Source organism: Phyllobates terribilis, unplaced genomic scaffold, assembly GCF_046119375.1.
Source record: "Phyllobates terribilis strain yellow unplaced genomic scaffold, ASM4611937v1 Scaffold_12__6_contigs__length_324123572, whole genome shotgun sequence".
Taxonomy (NCBI): Eukaryota; Metazoa; Chordata; class Amphibia; order Anura; family Dendrobatidae; genus Phyllobates; species Phyllobates terribilis.
In genome coordinates, this window is record NW_027362772.1 from 202156578 (window position 1) to 202175796 (window position 19219).

The 19219-nt window shown below is 42.2% G+C and overlaps 1 protein-coding gene across 5 annotated transcripts in view; it reads left to right on the forward strand.

Moving 5' to 3' along the window:
* Positions 1-19219, forward strand: part of ABCG4 (ATP binding cassette subfamily G member 4) — a 112145-nt gene that overhangs the window by 44884 nt on the left and 48042 nt on the right. For all 5 annotated transcript variants that reach the window (XM_073657837.1, XM_073657833.1, XM_073657834.1 and 2 more), the window contains 3 exons: positions 16723-16855; positions 16965-17015; positions 17131-17276. In XM_073657837.1, coding sequence (XP_073513938.1) covers positions 16723-16855; positions 16965-17015; positions 17131-17276 — 330 coding nt within the window. The remainder of the gene's footprint in view (positions 1-16722; positions 16856-16964; positions 17016-17130; positions 17277-19219) is intronic.

The following is a 19219-nucleotide window of genomic DNA, read 5'->3' on the forward strand; positions in this document are numbered from 1 at the left end:
TCAGGGGATTTCATCCACGATGTTGATATTTCAGCAAATGGACAAAGGTTGTCTTTATAAGTGAAGCTCTATACGTAATATGGACTTCACTATATATGTATGTACAGTCATGGCCAAAAGTTTTGAGAATGACACCAAAATTATATTTTCACATGATCTTCTGGCCTCTGGTTTTTATTAGTGTTTGTCTGATGTTTATATCACTTACAGAAATATAATTGCAATCATATTATGAGTACCAATAGGTTATATTGACAGTTAGAATGAGTTAATGCAACAAGTCAATATTTGCAGTGTTGCCCCTTCTTCTTCAAGACCTCTGTAATTCTCCCTGGCATGCTCTCAATCAACTTTTGGACCAAATCCTGACTGATAGCAGTCCATTCTTGCATAATCAATGCTTGCATTTTGCCAGAATTTGTTGGTTTTTGTTTGTCCACCCGTCTCTTGATGATTGACCACAAGCTCTCAATGGGATTAAGATCTGGGGAGTTTCCAGGCCATGTACCCAAAATCTCTATGTTTTGTTCCATGAGCCATTTAGTTATCACCTTTGCTTTATGGCAAGGTGCTTCATCATGCTGGAAAAGGCATTGTTGGGCGCCAAACTGCTCTTGGACGGTTGGGAGAAGTTGCTCTTGGAGGACATTCTGGTACCATTCTTTGTTCATGGCTGTGTTTTTAGGCAAGACTGTGAGTGAGCCGATTCCCTTGGCTGAGAAGCAACCCCACACATGAATGGTTTCAGGATGCTTTACAGTTGGCATGAGACAAGACTGGTGGTAGCGCTCACCTCTTCTTCTCCGAATAAGCTGTTTTCCAGATGTCCCAAACAATCGAAAAGGGGATTCATCAGAGAAAATGACTTTGCCCCAGTCCTCAGCAGTCCACTCCCTGTACCTTTTGCAGAATATCAGTCGGTCCCTGATGTTTTTTCTGGAGAGAAGTGGCTTCTTTGCTGCCCTCCTTGAAACCAGCCCTTGCTCAAAGAGTCTCCGCCTCACAGTGCGTGCAGAAGCACTCACACCAGCCTGCTGCCATTCCTGAGCAAGCTCGGCACTGCTGGTAGTCCGATCCCGCAGCTGAAACAGTTTTAAGATACGGTCCTGGCGCTTGCTGGTCTTTCTTGGGCGCCCTGGAGCCTTTTTGACAACAATGGAAGCTCTCTCCTTGAAGTTCTTGATGATGCGATAGATTGTTGACTGAGGTGCAATCTTTGTAGCTGCGATACTCTTCACTGTTAGGCCATTTTTGTGCAGTGCAATGATGGCTGCACGTGTTTCTTTAGAGATAACCATGGTTAACTGAAGAGAAACAATGATACCAAGAACCAGCCTCCTTTTAAAGTGTCCAGTGATGTCATTCTTACTTAATCATGACTGATTGATCGCCAGCCCTGTCCTCATCAACACCTACACCTGTGTTAATGGATCAATCACTAAAACTATGTTAGTTGCTCCTTTTAAGGCAGGACTGCAATGATGTTGAAATGTGTTTTGGGGGTTAAAGTTCATTTTCTGGGCAAATATTGACTTTGCAAGTACAGTAATTGCTGTTAAGCTGATCACTCTTTGACATTCAGGAGTATATGCAAATTGCCATTACAAAAAATGAAGCAGTAAACTTTGGAAAAATTACTATTTGTCTCATTCTCAATACTTTTGGCCATGACTGTACATAAGAATGTCACTGTGTAAAATAGCTCTTACTATAGTACCAGTGCCATACTACTAATAGCAGCAGATCATATGGCCACTTTTGAGCTCTTTAGGAGACCAGATGCTTAAAGGCTCTCTGCTGTACCATTCAGCCATGAGTCTGTGTCTCAGCGCACCGAGCATGCTATGTCACGTCTGCTGTACATAGCCTCCGTTCACACGGTGCATACAGCAGCTCATTGGGGAAACGGGTAGGTGATTAATTTTTATATATTTTTTTATCAGTCAGGACTTGTAGGGGGTTGTGGGGCCTTATACTGTGGAGGGGACTTCTGTGGGGTCATCATACTGTGTGGAGGGCTTGTGGTGACCATCATATTGTGGTGAGGACTTCTGCGGGGGCCAACAGTACTGTGTGTGAGGTACCTGTGCAGGCCATTATACTGTGGGTACTTTCATCATATTGTATGGAGGTCCTGTGGAGTCCATGATACAGTGGAGGACCTGTGGGCCATTATACTGTGTGGGCGGCTGTGAGGGCCATCATACAATGTGAGTCTGTGGGGATCATCATACTTCTTGGGAACCATAATACTGTGTGAGGGACGGGGGTTACTAGGGAGCCATCATACAGTGTGGGTATTTGGGGGGCCATCATGCTGTGTGGGTGTTTGTGAGGGCATCATACTTTACTGGGGGGACTATGGAGTCATCATACTGTGTGTGTGGGGAATTTAGTAGGGGAATTTACTGTAGGGGGGTATAATACTGTGTGTTGGATGCATGTTTTGGGGTATTTAAATCAATAGGGCGATAAAAAGGGATGAGAACACTAAAGGACTTCAGTATGGGCACATTCACTATGTACATGTTACAAGACATGTTCATTTCCCTGTCTTCAAAAGTTGAGATATGCCCTTTGTGAAAGCGCCTATATACTGCGATTCTACTTACACTGCAGAATTTATTATTTTTTTGGGGGGGGGGGGCCCAATTTGGACTTTTGCCCCATGATTTCTATGTACGCCCCTGCTTCCTCCTCCTCTTTTCCAGCAAATTTCATTGGACCGTGGGTACATCAGTGTACAACAACATAAAAACTAGAAGATTTTATGATGCTGTTATCCAAGATGTTAAAAATCCAAATTGTTTTGATTAGTCAACAAAAATTTGTAATATTTATTATGTATTGAATTACATATTGTGTTAAAGGGAATCTGTCATGTGATTTTTTTTCGTAGCATACTAATAGCATCCTGAAATAGGGTTTGGGCAGCCCTTTCAGAATATGTAACGTTTATTGCTGTACCTTGGCTTGTTGTCTCGCTTAATCACAAATGTCCTATATTTTTACCACAATACCTGGCAATATTGAGTAGGCACTTCTTAAAGCAAAGATATAATCAACAGATCCCACCAGGTGTTCTATTTGCTCCTGGTGGTAATTAGAAGTGACACAGATTAGTTTAGGGGTATGTGCACACGATGCAGAAATGAAGCAGAAAATTTCTGCATCATTTCTGCATCTCCCTGGCAGAAAAAACGCATGCAGATTGTGCATGCGTTTTTCCTGCAGAATACATGCGGATCCACATGCAGATTCACATGCGTTTCCGCATGCAGATTGACAAGCGCTTTCCAGGCGATGTTAGCATCACCTGGAAAGTGCTTGATAACTAGGTCACACTGTATAAATCCATGCAAACAGCATGGATTTATACAGTGTGAACCGAGAGAGTGTATATACTTACCTCCGATGGCCCGCGCTGTCCTGCTCACTCCGTTCTCCCGGCTGCCGGCAACTTTGAATTGAAAGACCTGCCGACGTCAGCGTCACGTGACCCGTCACATGACTCTGACGTCACCGCAGGTCCTACAACTCACTGCAAGTGCCGGGAACCAAGCGGGAGCGCTGCGCGGGCCGACAGAAGGTAAGAATACATTTATTTTTTATTTTATTCTTCTTTTTACAGCTTTTTTAATGATACCTGGGTGTGGATGAGACTCTCCTCTCCTCTACACCCGGGTACCATCCGCACATTAGAACGCACCAATTACGCAAGTACAAATGCTGTCTTGCGGAATTGGCGCGTTCTAATGCAAGTCAATGGCGGCGAAATCGCCGCGTTTCCGCAAAATTAATTGACATGCTGCGGATTTTTGACCGCAGCGTTAACGCTGTGGAAAAATCCGCATCATGGGCACAGCACATGCGGATTTCCATTGGGGAACATTGCTGCTCTTCTACCATGCGTTTTTCATGCGTTTCCGCGGCGTTTACGCAACTGCAAAAACGCCGCGGAAACGCATGAAATACGCATCGTGTGAACACAGCCTAAAAATTATTTTTTTTATTAGTAATTTTAAAAATATTTCTATGTTAAAAAACAGAAAAAGGTGCAGGAAAAAAGGTACAGGAGCTATAAATCACAGAGGTAAAAGCGAAAATTTGTAAATACAACCACCATCAAAAGTACCAATTCAAAATAAAGCCCCAGGGGCTGAGTGCAGGAGCTCCCACGCAGACATTTCAGCGATTTAGTATCAGGTAAATCACAACTTGGGTCCCAATTATGCTTTAGTAAGACTTCCATGCCTGGATGTTTATCTCTATGAGGCCTGGTTTATATCCGGTGTATAGTTTATAAGTCTTGTTATGTAGCTTCACTGCTATATTCTCATTGCTCTGTGCACCTATGAGCCCAATCAATGTGACTCCTCATTTAGGTCCTAAATTTACAAAGATCTTTATTTTTGAGGAATGTATATTTTTGGTTTGTGGCCAAAGGGCAGAATGCAATGGGATACAGTGACTAATAATGTTTTATAACTGCACTAGCACCCCATTTCTGTATGACACTGTTATAACATTTAGGGCATTGTGCATTAAGAACTCCAGCTAAGGGACATTGTGCAATTGAAGGTCTTGGTAAATAATATTTATTTTGAATTGGTACTTTTGATGGTGATTGTATTTACAAATTTTCGCTTTTACCTCTGTGATTTATAGCTCCTGTACCTTTTTTCCTGCACCTTTTTCTGTTTTTTAACATAGTAATTTTAAAAATATTTCTAATAAAAAAAATAATTTTTAAACTAATCTGTGTCACTTCTAATTACCACCAGGAGCAAATAGAACACCTGGTGGGATCTGTTGATTATATCTTGTTGTCTCGCTGTAAACTCCGGACAATTCAGAGGCGTGTGTCGGCTAGTCAAGCATATATAAACCAAAAGTAAATATTCACCCTTACTCCCGTCCATGATCCTGCCCACCACTCTGCGCCGGCTTCAGTGATCGTTAGGGCGCAGTCAGATGGCCATATTACTAGCGAAAGGATCGTATCACAATCCTCGGACTGGCCGTTTGCGCTCCTGACATGAGTGTGACAGCATGTATTTCTATGCAGCTGTGACGTGCAGGTCAGGAGATCCGACGGCCAGTCCGAGGATTGCGATGTGATCCTCGCGCGAGTAATATGGCCTTCTGACTGCGCCCTAACGATCACTGAAGCTGGTGCAGAGGGGAGGGCGGGATTATGGACAGTAGTAGGGGTGAATATTTACTTTTGGTTTACATACACTTGACTAGCCGACACACGACTCTGAATTGTCCGGATCTTACAGCGAGACAACGGGGCAAGGTACAGCAATAAACGTTACATATTCTGAAAGGGCTGCCCAAACCCTATTTCAGGATGCTATTAGTATGCTATGAAAAATGACCTGACAGATTCCCTTTAAGAAAAAGTATTTAACACAATATAAAATTAAAGAAATACTAAAGCAAATCATACCCATTAGACGCCAGCTGTGCTATACAGCAAGTATCTGCCTGTAGCAACAGTGTTCTGAGCCGGCTCTGATCGGTTGTGTTTAACCATTTAAATACTGTTGTCAATCTCTGAGGCTATGTGCCCACGATGCAGAATTGAAGCAGAAAATTTCCGCAGCGTTTCTGCATGTTCTTGGCAGTAAAAACGCTTGCGGATTTTACACGCGTTTTTTAAGCGGTTTTGCAGCGTTTTTACATGCGGATTTGACTTACGTTTTTCAAATGCATTGTGACCTCAAATCCGCATGCGGAAACGCACAAATAATGGACATGCTGCAGATTTTTCCACAAGGAAAATCCGCTGCGGAAAATTCTGCAGAATGTGCACAGAACATGCAGATTTTCATTGGGGACCATGGGGCACGTATTACCAAGCGTTTTTCAAGCATTTACGCTGCGGAAATTCCGCATCAAAAACGCTTGAAAAACGCATAGTGGGCACATAGCCTCATAGCAGCATTTAAAAGGACTGATTGCCAGTGCACACATGCCCATTTTCTCAACACCTCCCTCTGTAATGCAATCAAGAGGTGCTGATTGATTGATTGAGTTGAAGGGCTCTCGAAGGAACCTGTTGCTGACATTTTGGTTCTTCTGTGAAGTCCAGTCTAAGGCTGGACTACATAGGAAGATATCATTTTTCCTGTATACACTTCTGCAATACCTTAATACTGCAGGATCAATTAATACTATTAAAAAATGCAAAAAAAGTGATTAAAATGTATGTACGCTAAAATGGTATCACAAAAACATCAACTTACATCACAAATCTTCATAAATCTTCATCTATAGAAAAAAAAAAGTTACAGGCCTCAGAAAATGGTGACACAAACAACATTTTTTTTTTTTTTTACAAATTTCTGAAATAAAAAAGAAACTATACAAGTTTATTATTGCCTTGATCATACCAATTCGGAAAATTTTTCTTTTTTTTTTTGTCCATCACTGAAATTTTTCCCATTTTCCAGCCAGTACGTTGTATGGCAAAATAAATGGTCTCATTCAAAAGTATAACATGTCCTGTAAAATTAAGCCCTCATATGCCTATGGCAATAGAAAAATAAAAAAGTCATGACTCTAGGAAGAAGGGACAAAAAAATCAAAAGTGCAAAAATTAAAATTGGCTGTGGTGGGAATGGGTTAATATAATAGGATATCTTCTGACCTTGTTACCTAATTTTGATGTTGTTGCACAATGAGTTTCCAGTCCTGGGCACAGTCTTATCTACAATTTACTTATTTTGTGTGCCTTTGTTTGACAGTGTATTTTCTGTTTGGACTCAGCTTTTTACCTGGCTTCTTGGATATGTCACCTTCTGATTGCATCTCTGGTTTGACTTCTGGCTTGAACTTCCCACTCTTCCTCCACTTAACCCTGTGGATTTGTTGTCTCTGGCTTATTACCATGCTATGTCTTACGGCTGTTGTGTGACTACTGTGCCATAATCACTGAAGCATTAGCTGCCAATACTCTTAACACCTGAAGCATGTGGGTCCGAATGGTAAAATGGGTTGTCGTCTACTACACACCCCATTCTTAATAGCGCCATTGACAGCCACAAAATAAAATAAATTATACTTACCTCCCAGATCAGTGCCATTCCTGCGATGTTGGCGCTGTGTCTTTTAAGAAGGGGTTTTCCAATAGTGCACAACCTCTTTCAGTTCAGACTTCCCTATGGGGGCCTCTTGTGAAGAATGGGAGGATGCTTTTGACTCTGCAACTCACTGTAGGTGTTACGCTCGCGCCCGGACTGACTGGCGTGAGCTTGATTTGTGATCCCACTGTACCATGAACCGAGGAGTGCCTGGAGGGGCATAACTAAGTATCAACCAGATCCAACCAAGGTCACACGGCGGCTCAGTCGACTCCGTGAACCAGGGAGGAACCGAGCAGAGGGACCAGGTGCTACTCCAGGTCAGACCCCGGTCACAGCTGTTGACCCACACCGGGGAATGCAGGAACAGGCAGGTTAGCTGGTATGCAGACAGGTGGGCACTGGCAGGCACGGCTGGTATGAAGGCAGGTGGGTACTAGCAGGCATGGCTGGTATGAAGGCAGGCGGGTGCTGACAGGCACAGCTGGAATGAAGACAGGCAGATACTGGCAGGTATGAACGCAGGCTGGATAGGGACCAGAACAGACTGGGATACAGGTGCGGTGGACTACCAGAGCAAAACCGCAGGAGCGGTGAACAAGCAGAGTGGAGCAAAACCGCAGGTGCGGTGAACAAGCAGAGTGGAGCAAAACCGCAGGTGCGGTGAACAAGCAGAGCGGAGCAAAACCGCAGGTGCAGTGAACAAGCAGAGCGGAGCAAAACCGCAGGTGCGGTGAACAAGCAGAGCAGACCAAAACCGCAGGTGCGGTGAACAAGCAGAGCGGAACCGCAGGTGCGGTAAACAAGCGGAGCAGTGCGGAACTGCTGGAGCGGTGAACAAGCAGAGCAGTGCGGAACCGCCGGAGCGGTGAACAAGCAGAGCAGAGCGGAACCGCAGGTGCGGTAAACAAGCAGAGCAGAGCGGAACCGCAGGTGCGGTAAACAAGCGGAGCAGAACGGAACCGCCGGAGCAGTAAACAAGCGGAGCAGAGCGGAACCGCCGGAGCGGTGAACAAGCGGAGCAGAGCGGAACCGCCGGAGCGGTGAGCAAGCAGAGCAGAACAGAGCAGATGGTGAAGGCAGACAGGACAGGGCTCTGTTCACATGGAACAGACTGGAAGATACAGGAAGATAGCTAGAACACAGGAGGTAAATACGGAGGCAGGGAAACAGAACGAGCAGAACCAGATACACACAAGGTACTTACAATGAAGTAGCGAGTGGACACAAAACTCACAAACAGAAGTACAGAGACAGCGAGTTGGAGTTAGGTGCAGGTTCAGACACTGCAGGAAAAGGGAAGGTACAAACATAGAAACAAACAAGAACCGGGCTAGGACACTGTTCAGACAGGAACTGAAACAGAAACAAGATACAGAAACGAGCCTGGGAACTCAGCCCCCAGGGTGGCAGAAACAGACAGGTAACAGGCCTGGGTATACAGCCCCCAGGGTGGCAGAACAGACAGGTAACAGGCCTGGGTATACAGCCCCCAGGGTGGCGGAACAGACTAGATGCAGGACAGGACCTGGCACTTCAGTTGCAAAAGACAAACTGAGAGAAAGTGTTGCTCAGGCACCTCCTACTGGGTAGAGGGGGTTTAAGTATCCAGTGACTCACAGCAATAGGCTGGGGACACATTAGGACTGTGCACACAGTAGCTATAAGAAACGAGCAGAAAGCCGCGCCGACGCCCTAAGCAATCAGACAAGAGACATGGACAGAGCAGGTACTGGAGCAAAGAGTGCAGCATGGACTGACAGGTAAGATTGCGGTCTTGCATGGTGGGAGGTGGTGCACCATGCAAGCTCCCCGCCAGGGATGTTACAGTAGGCAGCACAAGATTGAAAGTTACACTTTTCAAGGTTAAAGTATTTCATAAATATTTAGTGATTATTATGAAGACCGCTACAGGGCCTCCCTCGCTAACCTCCCAACGATTAATTCCTTTTTAAACCTAATTAATTTCCCATCACTGACCATTGAACAACAAGTGACCGCTGGACTCAGAGATAACAGAAGATGAATTGAGACAAGCTATAGCAGACGCATCCAGCGGTAAGACCCCGGACCCTGATGGCTTCTCTGCTGAATATTATACGATTTTATCCCCTGACTTAATACCTATTCTGACTAACCTTTTCAACACAGCTTTCCTTCAGGGTGTCCCCATCGATCGATTTACTGACTCACGTATCATAGTTATCCCTAAACTTAATAGAGACCCATTACTACCACAATCATATCGCCCAATCTCACTCCTCAACCATGACTACAAACTTTTGGCAAAGATCTTAGCAAGCCGTCTACAACCGCTACTGCGCAGTCTACTGTGCGAGGCTCAAATGGCCTTTACTCAGGGGCGGAGTAGTGTGGCAAACATACGCATGGCGGTCGCTGCTACGGTCTTGGCCCTAGACACATCGAAAAGGCCTTTGACAAAGTGGCTTGGCCTTTTTCGTATGAAGTTCTGGGAAGGGGGAATTTTGGCCCAAGGTTTCTGCAATATACTGAATACCTTCATGTGAATGCAAGTACCTGTGTGGCGATTAATGGATGAGGTGCACCAACCATAGACCTCTTCTGAGGGGTCAAACTGGGATGCCCTCTATCACCCCTTCTATTTAATCTTTCTATTGACCCCTTACTGCATCATTTATTGCAGACCCCTACCTTTAGGGGACTCGTGGTGGGTTCTGGGGAGCTTAAGGTCGCCGCATTCGCGGATGATATCCTCCTGGTAATAACTAACCCCAAACAAGTTCTACACTCTCTTATACGAGAGCTAGAGGACGTGGGAGGCCTATTGGGCTATAATATTAACTGGGACAAAACAGAAGTGATGATGCTACGCGGTCCCTCCAAACCGTCGTGGACATCGGGGTTCCCCTGTCAATGGACTACTAGCTCACTAAAATACCTGGGAGTGCAAGTGACAAGACATCCAACTAAATTGTATAAAACTAGCATCAACCTACACTACCATTCAAAAGTTTGGGGTCATTTAGAAATTCCATTATTTTTTAAAGAAAAGCACATTTATTTCAATGAAGCTAACATTGTTAATGTGGTAAATGACTATTCTAGCTGCAAACGTCTTGTTTTTATTGCAATATCTACATAGGTATATAGAGGCCCATTTCCAACAACCACCACTCCAGTGTTTTAATGGTACATTGTGTTTGCTAACTGTGTAAGAATGCTAATGGAGGTTTAGAAAACCCTAGAAACCCTTGCACAAGTATGTTAGCCCAGCTGAAAACAGTTTGGCTGTTTTGAGAAGCTATAAAATTGACCTTCCTTTGAGCTAGTTGAGAATCTGGAGCATTACAATTGTTTGTTCTATGAAACGCTCAAAATGGACAGAAAAAGAGAACTATCATGTGAAACTCGACAGTCTATTCTTGTTCTTAGAAATGAAGGCTATTCCATGCGAGAAATTGCCAAGAAACTGAAGATTTCCTACAACGGTGTGTACTACTCCCTTCAGAGGAGAGCACAAACAGGCTCTAACCACAGTAGAAAGAGAAGTGGGAGGCCCCGCTGCACAACTGAGCAACAAGACAAGTACATTAGATTCTCTAGTTTGAGAAATCGACACCTCACAGATCCTCAACTGGCAGCTTCATTAAATAGTACACGCAAAACGTCATTGTCAACGTCTACAGTGAAGAGGCGACTCCGGGATGCTGGCCTTCAGGGCAAAGTGGCAAAGAAAAAGCCATATCTGAGACTGGCTAATAAAAGGAAAAGATTAATATGGGCAAAAGAACACAGACATTGTACAGAGGAAGATTGGAAAAAAGTTTTATGGACAGACGAATGAAAGTTTGAGGTGTTTGGATCACACAGAAGAACATTTGTGAGACACAGAACAACTGAAAAGATGCTGGAAGAGTGCCTGATGCCATCTGTCAAGCATGGTGGAGGTAATTTGATGGTCTGGGGTTGCTTTGGTGCTGATAAAGTGGGATATTTGTACAAGGTAAATGGGATTTTGAATAAGGAAGGCTATCACTCCATTTTGCAACGCCATAACCTGTGGACAGCGCTTTGGAGCCAATTTCATCCTACAACAGGACAATGACCCAAAGCACACATCCAAATTATGCATGAACTATTTAGGGAAGAAGCAGGCAGCTGGTATTCTATCTGTAATGGAGTGGCCAGCGCAGTCACCAAATCTCAACCCCATTGAGGTGTTGTGGGAGCAGCTTGACCGTATGGTACGCAAAAAGTGCCCATCAAGCCAATCCAACTTGTGGGAGGGGCTTCAGGAAGCATGGGGGGGAATTTCTCAAGATTACCTCAGCAAATTAACAGCTAGAATGCCAAATGTCTGCAATGCTGTAATTGCTGCAAAGGGAGCATTCTTTGAAGAAAGCAAAGTTTGAAGGAGAAAATTATTCTTTCTAATAAAAATCATTATTTCTAACCTTGTCAATGTCTGGACTATATTTTCTAATCATTTTGCAACTCATTTGATAAATAAAAGTATGAGTTTTCATGGAAAACACTAAATTGTCTGGGTGACCCCAAACTTTTGAACGGTAGTGTATACCTCAACAACTTAGAATCCACTTTAGCTAAATAGAAAGATTTTAATCTATCATACCTAGGTAGAGCCAACTTAATTAAAATGACAGAATTCCCACATCTTCTCTATCTTTTTCACACTCTACCTATGAAGTGAAGGCGAACCCTCTCCTAGTGTCTACATGGAAAGCATGGCAGAAAATACGTCGACAGTTTCAGCTCCCCCCTCAAATATCTCTCCTTCTCCCACTCATTGATAACGCCCCCATTTCCAGCATGGACATGCCCATCCTGTCTTTTACCAGTGGCACTCTCAGGGTATAATATCCATTAAACATCTGATCCACTTAGGGGAGCATCGTATGTATTTAATAGAGGAAATGCAATCTAAATACTTTACCATTGCATTCCCCCCATTCCAATACCTACAGGCTAAGAGTTATGTGACAAAGATAATAACTCATTTTCCTAAGCAAGAGTGGGATCCATACCTGCTTAGATGGTTCACTAAACCTAACACCTCATCTGGCCAAATAGCCTCTAATTATAAATTCATTCTTGTCGCCCTAGACTATAAGAAATCTCAACTTTCACTAACAAAATGGCAGATCGATGATCCCGCCTTATCATACAGCACAATTTTGAAAGCCCTGGACCAAGCCCACAAATTTCTCCTTTCAGCTCGCTTCCTTGAAATGAGATTGAAAATATGTCATAGATCATATTTAACCCCCCAGAAGGGTCATAGAATGGGGCTATACACAACTTCGGAGTGCTTTAAGTGCCGCTCCCCTGAGGCCAATCTATTCCATTGCATGTGGACATGCCCGATTATTCAGCCCTTCTGGACTAGAATACAACAATGATGATGAGCCTCTTTAGGCCATCTTTGGATACCTAGAGCCAGATAAATACACATGCTCTACGGGGGCCCTTAAACTGTTGCACATGGTGGCGGCAGCCGGTGTTAAAGCCATCCTACAGGTGTGGATCCACGACCAAGCTCCTCCTTTTAAGATCTTTTTTAGACAAACTGTCGTTCCTGCTTCAGATGGATTGGGCTGAGGCCTCCTTACACAAGGAGGAAAAGGTACAGTCCTTCTTTGAAACTTGGGAAAGTTTCATCTCTTTGGTTCCACAATGCATCCGAGATGATATTAGAATTTGCTTCCAACCTACAGAGAGGTATCAAGAGCAACTACTATTGGGGGAACCGCCCATGTAGAAATGTGTTAGATAGAGCCGCAGTGTGGAGATACATTTAGGTGTCAGAGGTCTATGTTAGTGTCGATGGGTCCCGCATAACTTTCAAGAAGAGTATAAGTTTATACACCCCTGTTGGGTGATCTATACATGGAAAGTACATGTTTTAGGCATTCTCTTTTCTCCCCTCCTACCCTCCCTCCTAGTTTTTAGTTTGTCTTTTGACTTGATGTAACCATGCTTGGAATGTACATTCTGCTATTTACCATCTTATAACAACCTAGTCATGTATATTTCAAGTTATATTCACATTAATTAATGTATGAAAACTTTATTTTCAATTAAAACAAGGTTTAAAAAAAGTATTTCATAGTGCATACGTATTGCCAATGGGAAGAAAGGTCTTTGGAAAAGAGAAGGATGTCATTGAGGTATATCAAAATGCTATGATAGAGAAGTTAATTTAACATCTCATTGGGGAAATGTTGTAAGATGGCCAGAGCATTATAAAGCCCCAAAGACATGACTAGGTTTTTGTAATGTCCATCACTGGTGTTGAAGGACATCTTCTGCGTGTCACTTTGTGACCCAAGGAAACCTGGGTGGTGGATCCTCTTGGTCACCGCAGGAGGAAGTTACTGCCTTCAGAGAAAACTCTGTGAGCAATGGCTGACATGAGGTTGGGCTACTGTTGCGGTATTCCATGGTTCAGTCCTAGATCCCCTCCTCTTTTTTCTCTATATCGTCCCTATTGGACAAACCATCAGCAGATTTGATTATCAATACCATCAGTACCATCTCTGTGCTGATATTGCTAATAGAAAATACCAGGGATTGACTGTCTTCTGTCTGTAACATTATGTCCTCACTGTATCTGAGACTGAATCTGTCCAAAACTGAATTTCTTGTGTTTCCCACTCTACTAACCTTCCCAAACCCAATATTGCTATTTCTGTGTGTGGTTCTACCATTGCTCTCCAGCAGCATGCTCGCTGTCTTGGGATCATATTTGACTCAGATCTTTCCATCACTTCCTAGTTCACTCGCTTGCTCATGCTACCTGCACCTCAAAAACATCTAGAGAATCGGTCCTTTTCTTACCTTTGATTCTGTAAAAACCCTTACTTTTACTGTGATACATTCTCATCTGGACTATTGCAACTCTCTACTAATCAGTCTCCCCCTTACTAAACTCTCCCCTCTGCCATCCATCATGAATGCAGCAGCCAGGAACATATTTCTGTCCTATCGCTGCACAGATGCCTACTCATTACACTGGTTACCCATCCACTACAGAGTACAATATAAACTTATCTCTTTCACCCCCAAAGCTATACACAGTTCTGCACCGCCCTATATCTCCTCCCTCATCTCGGTCTACCAACCGTCCTTTCCATTCTGCTAATGACCTAAGACTAACATTCTCTATTACCTGCACTTCACACTCCAGTATCCAAGACTTCTCTTATGCTGCGCCAGTCTACTGGAGTGCACCACCTCAGACAATCAGGTTAATTCCCAGTATCCACAATTTTAAACTCCGTTTATAACCAATTTTATTTAGACAGGCCTATTTCCTCACCTCATTAATCTAAATTTTCCTCAGAATCTGAGTCCCTTCCATTGATTTCCACATTTCCATGCACTCAGTAACACTTTGAATCTGTACTTATACAGACATTAGCTGATGATGTGTTCATGGAGCTTTGACTACCCTTTTTCATTATCAATGACTGGACCATACACTTTTTACCTTTTGTGTCCATCCTGTTTCCTCATAGATTGTAAGCTATGAGCAGGGCCCTCACTCCTCTTGATTGAATTGTTGAATAATATATTATTATGTTATGTACAGTTATATGAAAAAGTTTGGGCACCCCTATTAATCTTAAGCTTAATGTTTTATAAAAATTGGTGTTTTTGCAACAGCTATTTCAGTTTGATATATGTAATAACTGTTGGACACAGTAATGTTTCTGCCTTGAAATGAGGTTAATTGTACTAACAGAAAATGTGCAATCTGCATTCAAACAAAATTTGACAGGTGCATAAGTATGGGCACCTCACCAGAAAAGTGACATTAATATTTAGTAGATCCTCCTTTTGCAAAAATAACAGCTTCTAGTCTCTTCCTGTAGCTTTTAATGATTTCCTGGATCCTGGATGAAGGTATTTTTGACCATTCCTCTTTACAAAACAATTCTAGTTCAGTTACGTTTGATGGTCGCCGAGCATGGACAGCCCTCTTCAAATGATCCCACAGATGTTCAATGATATTCAGGTCTGGGGACTGGGATGACCATTCCAGAACATTGTAATTTTTCCTCTGCATGAATGCCTGAGTAGATTTGGAGCAGTGTTTTGGATCATTGTCTTGCTGAAAGATCCATCCCCTGCGTAACTTCAACTTTGTCACTGATTCTTGAACATTATTGTCAAGAATCTGCTGATACTGAGTGGAATCCATGCGTCCCTCAACTTTAACAAGATTCCCGGTGCCGGCATTGGCCACACAGCCCCAAAGCATGGTGGAACCTCCACCAAATTTTACTGTGGGTAGCAAGTGTTTTTCTTGGAATGCTGTGTTTTTTTGCCGCCATGCATAACGCCTTTTTGTATGACCAAACAACTCAATCTTGGTTTCATCAGTCCACAGGACCTTCTTCCAAAAAGAAATTGGCTTCTCCAAATGTGCTTTTGCATACCTCAGCCGACTCTGTTTGTGGCGTGCTTGTAGAAACGGCTTCTTTCACATCACTCTCCCATACAGCTTCTCCTTGTGCAAAGTGCATTGTATAGTTGACCGATGCACAAGTGACACCATCTGCAGCAAGTTGATGCTGCAGCTCTCTGGAGGTGGTCTGAGGATTGTCCTTGACTGATCTCACCATTCTTCTTCTCTGCCTTTCTGATGTTTTTCTTGGCCTGCCACTTCTGGCCTTAACAAGAACTGTCCCTGTGTTCTTCCATTTCCTTACTATGTTCCTCACAGTGGAAACTGACAGGTTAAATCTCTGAGACAGCTTTTTGTATCCTTCCCCTGAACAACTATGTTGAATAATCTTTGTTTTCAGATCATTTGACAGTTGTTTTGAGGAGCCCATGATGCCACTCTTCAGAGGAGATTCAAACAGGAGAACAACTTGCAAGTGGCCACTTTAAGTAGCTTTTCTCATGATTGCATACACCTGGCTATGAAGTTCAAAGCTCAATGAGGTTACAAAACCAAAAAAAGTGCTTTAGTAAGTCAGTAAAAAGTAGGTAGGAGTATTTAAAACAAGAAAATGATAAGGGTGCCCATACTTATGCACGTGTCAAATTTTGTTTAAATGCAGATTGCACATTTTCTGTTAGCACAATAAACCTCATTTCAAGGCAGAAACATCACTGTGTCCAACAGTTATTGCATATATCAAACTGAAATAGCTGTTGCAAAAACACCAATTTTTATAAAACATTAAGCTTAAGATTAATAGGGGTGCCCAAACTTTTTCATATAACTGTATTATATAGTTTATACATGTCCCCTCTGATTTGTAAAGTGCTGCAGAAAATGTTGGAGCTATAGAAATAAAATTATTATTATTATTTATGCAATATGTGAAAGCAGGCGGATGGCTCCGTGCCGACGGCAGTAAGAAGTACAAGGTCCATAGAAGTGCATAGACTGCCATATGAAAAGTGCCCATAGGCCTCTGCTGGATATAAGTGGCACCTACTGTAGCCTTAATGTGCGGAAACAAAGTTAATATAACCTGTAAATGCAAACTGCATGCTGCAGGCGGCTTCAATGAAGGGAAACTGAAAGTCAGGCAAGCGTCAAGAAACGTAAATCCAAACTATAGAAATATTATCAGAATGACCACATTTAGCCACAACTTTCCTTCAACAGGGACAGTGGAATGACGGGTGAGATTCTGGTAAATGGGAAACAAAGGGAGCTACGAACTTTCCGAAAGATGTCATGTTATATCATGCAGGACGACATGCTACTGCCACACTTGACTGTTAAGGAAGCCATGATGGTGAGAACATAGCCTTCCTTTGCTCTTCTTAGGATACCATCAACTATAGTTATTGCATAGGATTGTTGTAGGACTTCAGACTGACGCCGTAATATTACTCCCAACATAGGTCTCTGCCAACCTGAAACTCAATGAAAAGATGGATGTGAAGAGAAAACTGGTGAGCGTTTCTTCAGATCATTTAGTACATACTGTGTAAATAATTCTATCTGTTCTTTCCACTCTGGAAAATTCTGTCTATCATTAGATATTTAGGAGTTTGTTTTATTTCGCAGGTGAATGAGATCTTGACAGCACTGGGTCTCCTTGAATGCTCTGGAACTCGAACCCTGAGCCTCTCTGGGGGTCAGCGAAAGCGTTTAGCTATTGCCTTGGAACTAGTCAATAATCCACCTGTCATGTTCTTTGATGAACCTACTAGGTAAAGGACATCCCATAATTAGCTGTAGGAATTATGAGATATATACTATAATGCTATTTCTTCTTTCAGTTATGCATAAACACTTAGCTAAAAGTTTTAGCATAATTATTATAGATTAAAAAAAGGCAAAAAGGCCAGAGGTAACGGACGTTGTATTTCTGGGCAATTTCTAGTTGAGGGACATTCATGCAATCACATTTTAACTGTTGGAGACATCAAGTTACCTTTCATAGATTTCTCATCGCAGCAAAGCTAAAAAAAATATAAAATCTATACAAAAAGAAATCCTATGCTAAATGATGAGTAATTAATGGAATTACTCATGTGATTTGTAACCATCAGCCACTTTGCCCAGTTTATCATTGTTCTCCACTTTAGTCTAAACCAAGAAAAGAAAAAGCAAGGTGCACACCTATAAATCCAAAAATAATTTTATTGGACACAATGTTACTCCAAAGCTAAAAACAAGTAGAACGGTAGTCTCCTCATCAGCGTAAATCCATGTTATTCTATTTTATTCTAGGCTTTTTTATATTCTCCCACAGATATAGATCATTAACCAAATGTCCCCCAAAATGACAAACAAATTATAAAAGTAGTCAGCCAGCAATGCAAAAAATCCCTGTGCTCTGTATATCCGTCCAACACAACGAGATAGTGTTTTAGAGTGTTTCCATTAATAAACTTAGGCTTACAGCCACAGTAACAGCGGATGAATAGTAAGCCCCCCTATATTATTAGTTATCTTTAAACGTTTGTTTTTAACAGGGTTGTTTCTAGCAAATATTGGTATAGCCGGGTACCGGTAAAGAACCAATCTTAATAATATCTTTTCAAACTGTCAAAATTTTCAAAACTTATAACCAATGGGCTGTATTACATACAGACATACAGTGAATATAAAAAGTCTACACACGTCAGTTAAAATGCTATTTTGTCATGTAACATTAGTCATAGCAAGAAGAATCATTTCAGAACTTTTTCCACCTTTAATGTCACCAATAATTCATACAATTCAATTGAAAAATAAACTAAAATCTTTTTGGGTGGAAAAATAAAAATAAAGGACTAAAATTACATGGTTATATATGCACAAAAATGTGGTTAACTGGATATGTAAGAATATGCACAACCTTAAACTGAAATGTGGTTAAAGGGATATTCTCATCTCCAAGATCCTATCCCAATATGTAGTAGGTGTAATAATAATAATATTAGCAAATATCTCCAATTAGAAATGTAGTATAGTATTTTTCATTCGCTATCTCTCTTACCTCATGTGCAGGCATTGCAGGACCTTGGGTATCCATGGTTACGACCACTAGGAACTAGCTAACTAACTGTGACTTTATCAGTGGACGTAACCATGGATACCCAAGGTCCTGCAATGCATGCACATGAGGAAAGAGAGATAGCGAATCAGAAGAACTATACTACATTTCTAATTGAAGATATTTGCTAATATTACTATTATTACACCTACTACATATTGGGATAGGATCTTGGAGATGGGAATACCCCTTTAAAGTACCCTTTGAATTTCTGACAGCATTCAGTATATTTGGGTAGGAGTCTTATCAGTATGGCACATCTAGAATTGGCAATATTTGCCCACTCTTCCTTGCAGTAGCTCTAAATCTGTCAGATTGTGAGATCCTCGTTGTATAGTGCCCTCTTCAGGTCACCCATATATTTTCAATTGGATTCAGGTCTAGGTTTTGGCTGGGCCATTGCAAACAGTGATTTTTGTGAAGCCATTCTTTTGTTGATTTTGAGGTCTGCTTAGCGTAATTGTATTGCTGAAAGGTGAAATTTCTTTTCATCTTTTTAGCACAGACCTAAAGGTTTTGTTGCAAAATTGACTGGTTTTTGGAACTGTTCATAATTCCCTCCACCTTGACTAAAGCCCCATTTCCAACTGCCGAAAAGCAGCAGTATTGGCA